The sequence below is a fragment of the Tauraco erythrolophus genome, chromosome 2, assembly GCF_009769465.1.
Source record: "Tauraco erythrolophus isolate bTauEry1 chromosome 2, bTauEry1.pri, whole genome shotgun sequence".
Classification (NCBI taxonomy): domain Eukaryota; kingdom Metazoa; phylum Chordata; class Aves; order Musophagiformes; family Musophagidae; genus Tauraco; species Tauraco erythrolophus.
This window is the reverse complement of record NC_141466.1, coordinates 67389989-67400589: the sequence shown is the minus strand read 5'-3', so window position 1 is coordinate 67400589 and position 10601 is coordinate 67389989. Positions and strand designations below refer to the sequence as shown.

At 44.8% G+C, this 10601-nt stretch overlaps 1 protein-coding gene across 3 annotated transcripts; it reads left to right on the top strand.

Moving 5' to 3' along the window:
• The first annotated feature begins 1177 nt into the window (after positions 1–1177).
• On the top strand, positions 1178–8408 carry LOC104371570 (uncharacterized). 3 transcript variants are annotated; one of them, XM_086631427.1, is made up of 4 exons: positions 1178–1271; positions 1522–2151; positions 3584–6103; positions 7733–8408. In XM_086631427.1, exons 1-4 carry the CDS (start codon positions 1226–1228, stop codon positions 7897–7899), a joined length of 3363 nt encoding a protein of 1120 aa, XP_086487553.1. In that variant the 5' UTR covers positions 1178–1225; the 3' UTR covers positions 7900–8408. The 3 variants fall into 3 exon arrangements, with proteins under 3 accessions (XP_086487553.1, XP_086487555.1, XP_086487554.1); XM_086631429.1 differs by having other exon boundaries at positions 3584–5913; positions 7733–7875; XM_086631428.1 differs by having other exon boundaries at positions 3584–7767.
• Positions 8409–10601: the final 2193 nt, after the last annotated feature.

Here is a 10601-nt window from a genome sequence, read left to right as displayed (position 1 = left end):
TTAGGGTTGGAAGGGACCTCAATGATCATCTAGTTCCAATCCCCCTGCCATGGCCAGGGACACCTTCCACTACATCAGGTCGCCCAAAGCCTCATCCAATCTGGCCTTGAACACTTCCAGGGATGGGGCAGCCACAACTTCTCTGGGCAACCTGTTCCAGTGCCTCTTCACTCTCAATGTAAAAAATTTTTTCCTTATAGCTAATTGAAATGTTGTGCAAACACTGTTCAGCCAAAATATTAGCGCACTATCATCAAGGCTGTTTTGGTCACAAATACAAAACACAGCACCATATCGACTGGTATGAACAAAAACTCTGTCATAGCCAGACCTAGTACAATTATTTACTTCACTTTCTGTGAAGACCTTTGGGCCTCATGACACAATGACTGCTTTTACCACAGTTTATAAGCTGAGCTGACAAGAACTTGCCACACAGGAGCAAGTAAAAGTGGGGCAAAGCAGTCTTTAAACCCTGGGAAAGCATTCCTTCCATATACGCCCTGCAGGAAAGCAGTACATAAATTTCTGAGCTCAGGCCCTCATCAACACATTCTGAAGTTCACTCCTGAAGCCATCTCTGAGGGATTGTCTGTGGTATTTAGGGAAACAGCAGTCTGGGTAAGTTGCTCCGGAGATCTTGGGCTCCCCATCCTCACCCAGCATACATCTGCTCAGACTTGCTCCATAAAAGCCTCTCCCCTCCCAGAGAAAGACCAGAGAGGACTTCAGACTCCCACCTCCCCTCCTGAGAGGCAGGGCCAAAGGAAACACGAGCTGGCATGGCCAGACCACCACAAACGTCTCGCGTTTCTGTGAGACGGGTCCAAGCTCTCCACTGACTGGTTGACGCGCGACCTTGTTTTTTTGAAAACCCCTCCCTGCCCACGACTCAGGTGTTCCGGTCCAGGTAATGGGTGATTAAATGGATCTTTAAACACTCACAAGCTTCCCCGCCCACGCTGCGAGCAGCCACCTCACGGAGGCGAACGCCCCGCTCCCCTCTCAGGCCACGCCCTCTGCCGTTCCCTCCAATCGAGAGGCGGCAACCGTGCGCGCGCCCCACCCCCTCCCGGTGAGCCGCGCCTACGGGCGGCCCTGTCTTCCGCCCCCGTGCGCGCGCACGCACGCGCCAGGCGGGCGCATGCGCAGCGCCGCTGCGTCCATGAGCCTGAGGTTGGTTGATTCCAGCGCGGAGCCGCCTGCTGGCTGCGGGCCGGGCCGGATGATGTCGGCGGGGCAGGGAAGTTCGGAGCCGGCGGACGATAGCGGTAGGTGCCCGTTTCAGTGGCTGGGGCCCAGCGGGTCTCCGAGCGGGCGGGGGCTGAGGGGTGCGAGGGACTGGGGAGCGCCGCGGGCCGCCGATCCGCGCGCGGGTGGATGGGAGGGGTCGGCGCGAGTGGGGCGCTGTGCGCATGCGCACGCGCACTGGGCGGCGCGCCGGCGCAGCGCGGGTCGGTGGTCCGCGCTCGCTTCGGGTGTTTTGGAGACGGAATTAATGCCGTCTTTTTCCATTCCCAGAGTCGGATGTCTTCGAAATTGTTCTCCCCATCACTGTCTTTGTGCTGAGCGACGACGATTTTCTCCAAGATGACGCTGAGGAGAAAGCAGCGTCGGTTCCCAAGTTGGAGGAGGAGGGTGAGCAGAAGGTTGATGTAAGCGATAGCGATTTCCTAAAAAGTAATGTGACTCCTTCGAATGACAGCAACAGTTTAAGCGTTTGCGAAGAAAACAAGACTGATTCAAATGAGGATAATACCATGAAGTACTCCGAAGTGAAGTATGCTGCTGAGAGCGTGTGTAACAGACCGAAATTATCTCTAAGTGATTGGCATGACACAGGCATGAATAATTATAGTCAGAATTGTGTGTCACCTACATTGTCTTGCAAAACAGAACTTACAGAGGTAAATGAAGCCAGTGACAGAAGAGAAAGTGATGGTGATGACAACTTTCAGAAGACTTCTCTCCTCTCCTCACCTGGCAGTGAGGGTAGAGATGAGACCATCGAGCCAAGCAGGCAGTTGACATTGGCAGCGATACCCAGACACGAAGGGGAACTTACCAGTGTTGCAAGTGCTCTTGCTGATGGCAGTCAAGAGACACAACCAGAAATCTGCAAGGAGACGGAGACAATTGTTCAAGCTGAAGGTAACTTGTTAGTAAGACTAGTGCAAGAGTTTAGGAAATCTGGTAAATCCTAAGTTTTTGAAATAGGTAGGAAAGTGTATAGAAAAAACGCCAAACTTGTTTATTTTAGACTAAGCATTTCAACATAGATTAATATTGTATGCAGCAGAAAGAGAATATTGACTGGAGTACTCTTAGTTCTTTCCCAGGCTCCTGTGAAAAGTAGTGACACTACAATAAATTAATACTGTTCATTCTGCTGCAGTTTGCAAAAGGGTGGCCTTTCATTAGGGAAAAAAATCTGATGAAATTATCTGATTACATTAAAGGTTTTTTTTATACCGGTTAGAGATATTAGGGAGAGAAAACCAACAGGCAGTAATGCCTGTCGATATAAGCAGAGACTGGGAGAGGCATAATTCGTGAGACCTCACTTGGAGTATTGCGTCCAGTTCTGGAGTCCCCAACATAAGAAGGACATGGACCAGTTGGAGAGGGTCCGGAGGAGGGCCACGAAGATGATAAGAGGGCTGGAGCACCTTTCCTATGAGGACAGGCTGAAAGAGTTGGGGCTGTTCAGCCTGGAGAAGAGGAGGCTCTGGGGTGACCTTATAGCGGTCTTCCAGTACCTCAAGGGGGCCTACAAGAAAGATGGGGAGAGGCTGTTCAGGAGGGCCAGTTGTGATAGGACAAGGGGTAATGGTTTTAAAATAGAGGGAGGTAGATTCAGGTTGGATATTAGGAAAAAATTTTTTACCATGAGAGTTGTAGAGCACTGGAACAGGTTGCCCAGAGAGGTGGTGGATGCTTCATCCCTGGAGACATTCAAGGCCCGGTTGGATGAGGCCCTGAGCAACCTGATCTAGTTGGAGATATCCCTGTTCCTTGCAGGGGGGTTGGACTAGATGACCTTTGAAGGTCCCTTCCGGCCCTAACCATTCTATGATTCTGTGATTCTATAATTTATGTTTAAACTCCACTGTTCTTCATAGCAGATGGAAGTCCTTCAGGAAGAAAGGCATAGGTACTAAGAGTACTTTCACTTCTAACAGACAAAAGACAGCAGAACGAGTATCATACTTGCGAGAATGGAGCCCTAGCAAAGTTTGGTGACAGTACTTTCGTAGGAATTCTGGCATAAAGCTGTTTAATTAAAAACTGTAGGGGACGTACTGTTTGTTGTTCTGTGAAATTCAGAGCTTTGAGTGAAAAGAGGAAGTGGAAAGAATGACACTCCTAACTAGGATTTCTTCTCTTAAAACATTTAAATAATGTTGGGGGAGGAAACATGGAGAGAGACATTAGGAAAGAAGTAGGGATAGGAAAATATTAAGGAAGCAAAAGGAGTGAAGAGCAAGCAAGTCATTAGGTAATTTGGAATCATTACTACCAGTTAATCATGAACATTGGTAATTGTATGAAACATCACACATGTGTCTTTATCTCCCTGTAGATCCAGATTCTTCAGAGAATGGAGATAGTGAAGCTAATAACAGAAAAAGAAAGAGAAGCAAATTTGAAGATGAAACTCTGAGTTCTCTTTTGAAACATGGCTTGAAAGAAGAACCGAAATTTACCTATGACTGTTCTGCTCCATTTCTTAATGGATGTTCTCCTACTTCAGAAGAATTGCTAAAAGACGTAGGGAAACCAGAGATGAACACTTCCACTTCTGATGAATCAAATACTACTGGAGAGCATATTTATAAGACATTAACGCCATTTCCCAGAAAAAGATACCGGCAACAAAAAGTTGTTTCTGCTTCTGCAAACCTGAAAGAACTCCGAAGCCAGCAAGAAGATTTAGCATGGCTAAATAATAGTGTGACCATCAAACCTCTTTCTGAAGCATCTTGTTCTATAAATAAGCATGAAAGGTTGAATTTGAAGTGCAGGTTTTGTAGTTCTGTGTATAAATGCAGTGCACGTCTAAAGAAACATGTTTATTCAGCTCATAAAGATAAGAGAATACATAAATGCTGCTTTTGTAAAAGAACCTTTTTCTTTCCTATCAACCTAAAGAATCACCTTAAATTTCATAAGAAAATTACTAGGTTGCAAAAGGCAAGGAAAAACAGAACAAATGCAAAAAAAGTTAGGCAGAGAAGATCTGAAGAAAGAAAATCGAAGACCAAGAAAAAAGAAAGTAAATATGAGAAATTTTTCATCAAAATCGAAAGAGACTTTACACCTGTGGGTGTGCCAGTTAGTTTTTCCTGCAAAATCTGTTTCTTTTCTTCATCAAATCCTAGGATTTTTATTCATCACATAAAGGAACATAAAGAGAAACCACCTTACCAGTGTCCTCAGTGTGATTACTCCTGCGTTAGCTTGACCTGTCTGCTAAATCACTTGTACTGGCATGCTGGGTATAAGCTGTACCAGTGCAGGTTTTGCCCCTTTTTTTCGTTATATTTTGCAAGCATGGTAAGGCATAGCTACTTGCACACGGGGGCTAAACCATATTCCTGTGAGTTTTGCCAGTCAGCATTCACAAGCGCCACAGAGTTAGAGAGACATAGAAGATTACATGCAGACGAAGAAACATGCCAAGGGCAGCAGCTCGAGTTTGTAACTGAAAGAAAGAAAGCTCAGAGACCTTCAAAGAATTATACATGTGATGAGTGTAACATAGTGTTTTACACTAGAGCACATCTCAGCTTTCATAAGAAATTTCATGAACAGTTTAAGGCTACTGCTAATGGTTATACGGGTCAAAGCAATGAATATCATAAAAGCAAAATGTGCGAAGTTGACAGTGATTCCCAGGACCATGTTTCTCTGTCTTTTTCAGGTAAAGAAAATGATTGTCTCGGTGAGGGAATGCTGGCTTCAGAAGTAGACTTTGAGCGGGCAGGGGATGTGCGGGACAATGAGAAAATGTGCTCTGGAAAGAAATCCCCTGAAAACAGCCATGGAAGCAACAGCTTATCTGTTACTGGGAACAGATTGCAAGTTTTTCTGAATTCATGCAACACGGACACTGTCGTTTGCAAAGAGGAACCTCTCTTCAATTCCAAGGCCTCTTGTTCACAAGCGCAAGATGATGACGCATATCATAAATTTGTGGAAAACTTGAAGGACACGTGGCCTTCCACTTTGTCTACATACAAAACATACAGGTGCCAACACTGCAATTATGCTACTGCTTTTCATAGTGACTTTGAGCTGCACCTGAAAATACATACAGATGAAAGCCCGTTTGTGTGTGAAGAATGCAATAAGACATTTAAAACGTCAAACCATTTGCAGAAGCACAGGCTTATTCACGTAAAGAATGGATACGAGTTTGACCATTGCCTCTGTGGAGATAGCGCTGTAGAGAATCTTGAGTTGCATCGTGAAATGCATGTAGGCAAGTGTCCAGAAAGAGATTTTGCTTCCTTGGAAGGTTCAAACAGCTTCCATTCCTTGCTTGGTTCGGAAGTCTGTGGAGTACAGCCAGATGTCCAGAGGGGCAAAACAAATGGTTTGCTAGTACAAAGTCCGCCACGATTCTATCAGTGTGCAGAGTGTGAGTATGCTACTTCCATTTTGAGCAACCTTGAACTACACATAAGAACTCACACAGGTGAGAAACCTTACAGCTGCAGTGTTTGTCAGAAGAAGTTTCGTACTTCCAGTCACCTGAAAAGACACAGAGTCACGCATTTTAATATGGAGCATCTCAAGTGCAGGAACTGTGACTATTCAACAAACAAATGGCTGTCCTTGAAACAGCATCTGGCTTCACACTCTTGTGAGGAAGGCTCATCTACTGGCCGTCTCTGTGAGCAACAGCAGGTAGCTGTCAAAACATACTCGTGTGAAGAGTGTGGCTATTGCACAACCCACAGTGGAAACCTGAAGCTGCACATGAGAATTCATACGGGGGAGAAGCCGTTCCAGTGCGGTCAGTGTGCTGTTGCTTTCCGCTCATCCAGCCACCTCAAGCGCCACTTGCTGACTCATGTAAAGTTGCACTGCAGAAAGTGTAAGTTTTCCACGATGGATAAACGTGCTTTGCAAAGGCATGTAAAATCACACACAAAAAAGAACAAGTGTGGAAAGTGTAATGCGGTGCTGCCTACCAGAAAACTTCTGGAAAAGCATAAGCGGCAGCATAAGCTTGGAATATAAGCTTGGGAATTGCGAGTCGGCTCTCAGTTCTGGAGAGGTTTGCATGTCTTGAATTTGCTTTACGTTCCTCTGCTGTCTCCACAACGATGGCTGGTAAAGGACGCATCCAGCGTTTTGGTGCAGAGGGTGGAACTCAGGATACTGATTTGCTCCAGGTTCTTCTGAGAGCTTCAGTTCTAGCACAGGCTGTGCTAGGGAAGATGTTGGAGGCACATTTTCATGCCGAATAACTTTTTAATACCATGAGGTCAGTTACGATTTGGCCACTGTTCATTAGTTGAAACCAGTTATTCTGCGCCACTTATTTTCTTGGAAAAAATGTCTAACTGAATGTTTAAAGGGAGGGAGGGAAGTGCGCATTATATTGTACGTTAATAACTTTCCATTTAAAAGTCGGCAGTGTGTTTGGAGGCTTAATGCTACCTCCCATATGCTGAAAGTTGCATTCTCTACTCCCAGGTTCTCTTGCAATACCTGTACAAGAAAAAGAATAGTATCTCACAAAATTACAGAAACAAAAGATTAGTGTTGTCACTGGATAACTGGGATGTGAAACGTGTTTTTTTTATGTTTGTATATATAAAGGGTTTATTAGGCAGTTGTCTGTACTTTTTATAATTCTTTGAGTAGTTGGATAGAAATGGTAACGAGGTTCTAAATCAGATATTTTATGATACTGAGAATCCTTAATTTTCGATTTTGTGTAAATGTCTAATGTCAGTCTGGTATGAAATGCATTATCTTTCTCAGGCTGGTAGTTAACTTTGCTCTTTGTTTCTTAAAATAGACAATATCCTACCTTTCGAAGAACTGTGAACTTAACCTCTTGCTGATGTATTGAGAATACTGTCTAGTTACATTGAAAAATCTTAGCACTATCTTGAACTGTAAAATTTATTTTGTTAAAGAGCTTTACTGTGCATCTAAAATACCATGTATATAAGGACCATTTGTGCCAAACAGCAGTTGTTACCTGGTATGATGAAGACAGGTGGATGTTTCTTCCACTTTATATTCAAATCTAGACAAATCTTTGGTTGTTTTAGAGTTGTATGGTGCTAGAAGCTCTGTGTGGACATCGCTGACTGTAATATGTTCAGTGGTGTCGATAACAGCGGCGTTACACTCCTGTGCGAGGAAAGGCAGGGGCAAAGGGCTGGTGCTAACTATCCCCTCGTGTTACAGTTCAGTCCATGAAACAGCAGAGACAACCTGCAGCTTAGTTTAGAGAATATAAACATGAAACTGCTACTGCTTTTTTACTGCTCTCAAATGTATGCTTTTCTTTATAAGTGTAGATGAAATCTTGCAGATGCTTTCTGGTATTGTAGGAAACAGGTTGGAAACCCGGCGCGAGTGGTTTGAGCAACCTGGTCTGTTGGAAGGTGTTCCTGCCCATGGCAGGCGCATTGGGATTATGTGATCTTTAAGGTCCGTTCAAACTCAAACCGTTCTATGTTTTGTTTTTTTTTTTTTTAAACAGTTGCCCAGGTTGGTGGTGGAGTCTCTCTCTTTGGAGATAACTCAGAAGCCATCTGGACATGGTTCTGGGCAACCAGCTGTAGGTGGCCCTGCTTGAACAGGGGTTTGGACCAGATGACTTCCAGAGGTCCTGCAGCAATTTTCCAAGAGTGGACTGAAACTCATTAATAGATGCATGTATTTATGGGCAGATCAACAAAGTTATTTAAGTGGTCTACAGTTACAGATATTTTTACTACAAGCTGGGAAGTTGCCATTTGAAAATAAGTGATTCAGATCTTAGAATGATTGAGTTCATCACCTGATACAGTTGTGAAAAAGAACGTTATCTGGATATGAACAGAGAAAAGTATTTCTGGGAAATACTAATGTTATTATACAAGTGTGGAGGAATTTTTACCTGCATTGCTGTACAATTCTGATCATTTATTTGAAGAAAAATCCAAAAGAACACGTGCAAAGAGGAAAACAGATGAGCTTAGGAAAGCTAAATCTGATAGAGACTAGTTGTTTAGAAGTTGTGTTGTAAATGGTGGAGAAGAGAGCGCAATTGAAGGGAGAATTAACTGGAGGAAATTGTGAAGTAAACACCATGTATTTTGTTTCATTATAAGTAAGAACAACTGAAGACATTTTCAGATAGAGCTTGATGAGTTTGCAAAAATAATAATTCCAGGTGGTTGCCTCTAATAAAAATAAATAAAGTCTTTCATGAATCATGAGGTTCCCCTCTGTTCCTTATATAATGCATTGCACTTTTGGGGCTTGGAAGTGGTGCTCAGTCTGCCAGATCAGGGAAATTTAAATGTAAAGGCATATTCATTTTTAAAAAAGGACATGGGCAGTTCTGGATTATTTTTTTTTGCTAGCTAAAAGTGTAATCTTTTTTTTCTTACAATTTTAACAAAAATCAAAGTCTTTACTAAATCACACTATCGAGTTTTCTGTTTCAACCAAAAATTTGCTTAATTTTCTTTATGAACACATCTTAAGGTTTGGACAAAACAGTAAAATGTAATGGGAGATTGCAGTAATGACAAACAACTTGAGCAAATAGGTGTCATTTTATCTGCTGAGCATCTCCTAAATAAGTGAATAAAAGTTAAGCACAGAGTGAAGTAAATAAATACAGGTGAATAAGGCCATGCTGCAATATGGTTAACTACCAACCAGATTTATCTACAATACAAGGAAGGAAATATAATAATTTTTATTTAACTTGTCAGAAGAAAAAAAAAAAAAGGTGTGGAAAGCCCAGCAGTTGTTTTGAAATAGCAGAAACAGCTGCTAATCCAATATCGAGAAATAAGTTTGGGTGCCAAGTGCAGTGGCAGCTCGGTGCCTTGGTACCCGGTTGGGAACTTCAGGGCCTCAGGTGGCATTTGCCTTTCAGAAATGATGGGGAAAGAGGTGTTGTATTAGCCTCTTCTTTCAGCTGCTTTTGGAAACGTTGGTAACTATAATCCAGTAAGAAATAAAGTTGCTTCATGGCCTGGGAAAAGGTCAGTTTTGCTGCTGATCAGTAGATGACATGTGCAAGCCTTCAGCTGTGAGTGAGCAAAGTTATTAATTAATTGCCCCTCAGCTCTGCTCTTGTGAGACCCCACCTGGAATACTGCATTCAGCTCTGGAGTCCCCAACACAAGAAGGACATGGAGCTACTGGAGCAGGTCCAGAGGAGGGCCACGAAGGTGATCCGAGGGCTGGAGCACCTCTGCAATGAAGACAGGCTGAGGCAGTTGGGGCTGTCCAGCCTGGAGAAGAGAAGGCTCCGGAGTGATCTTATAGCAGCCTTCCAGTACCTAAAGGGGTCCTACAGGAAAGCTGGAGAGGGGCTTTTTACAAGGATGTGTAGTGATGAGACAAGGGGCAATAGCTTTAAACTGAAAGAGGGCAGATTTGATTAGATCTATAGAAGAAATTCTTCACTCTAAGGGTGGTGAGGCACTGGAATAGGTTGCCCAGAGAAGTTGTGTCTGCCCCATCCCTGGAAGTGTTCAAGGCCAGGTTGGATGAGGCTTTGGGCAGTCTGGTGTCATGGAGGGTTTCCCTGCTCATGGCAGGGGAGTTGGAACTAGATGATCTTTAAGGTCCCTTCCAACCCAAACCATTCTGTGATTCTACGATTCTAATTAAATTTTGTAGGTGTGAAGGTAAGTACAAACTGTTGATTATCTGGTCTCTTTTATCTACTTACAGTTTAATCCAATAATTGTATTGGGTGACTCTTCCTTAAATGCAGCGGACCCAGTGCCAGAAATGAGGATGAGACGGCCGTCTCTGCCCAGTGCTCCACTTGGACGCTGTAGCCACGTCTGAGCTAAACCCTTCTGGAAGGTTTGAAATCGTTCCTGACCCTGCCATGGCCGGCAGCAAGGCCCGCTGCTGGGAATCCTCAAATGTAGGGTTTAGTGAGTGTTACAATGTCCGTGTTGCTCCATGCTGCTATCTCAGTTTTCATTTGGGCTACCGCGCGTCCGTGTAAACGCTCTTTTTTTCCTCTGATTAACAGCACACACTGTAAACGTAACTTTGGCGAAATGTGATTTTCATCCGCTGTGCCCTTCCTTCCCCGTTCGTGTCCGCTGTGGAATTTGACACGACTGCAGGAATAGTCACTCCATCATTTAGGAGCCGGCGCAGGCCCCTCCGCCGCGCGGACCTCCGGCCGGCAGGTGGCGCCAGCGCAAAGCGCCTCCCCCACGCGCCCCGTCCGCGGAGGCGCAGCGCCGCGCTGCCTGCGCAGAGCGGCCCGACCCGCTCGGCTGCCCCTTGTGCGCCTGCGCAGCGCTGCCGCCCCGCCCCCGCGCGGCCCCTGCTGCCTCCCCTCTGCGCCTGCGCAGGGCTCGTGCCTGAGCGCGGAGGGCGCT

Excerpts from the sequence above, each read along its gene's own strand:
- LOC104371570 (XM_086631427.1), top strand. The coding sequence starts at position 1,226 with ATGATGTCGGCGGGGCAGGGAAGTTCGGAGCCGGCGGACGATAGCG. Across the intron at positions 2,152-3,583 it reads GACAATTGTTCAAGCTGAAG|ATCCAGATTCTTCAGAGAAT; the intron begins GTAACTTGTTAG and ends ATCTCCCTGTAG. Across the intron at positions 6,104-7,732 it reads AAAGTTGCACTGCAGAAAGT|TTGCCCAGGTTGGTGGTGGA; the intron begins GTAAGTTTTCCA and ends TTTTTTAAACAG.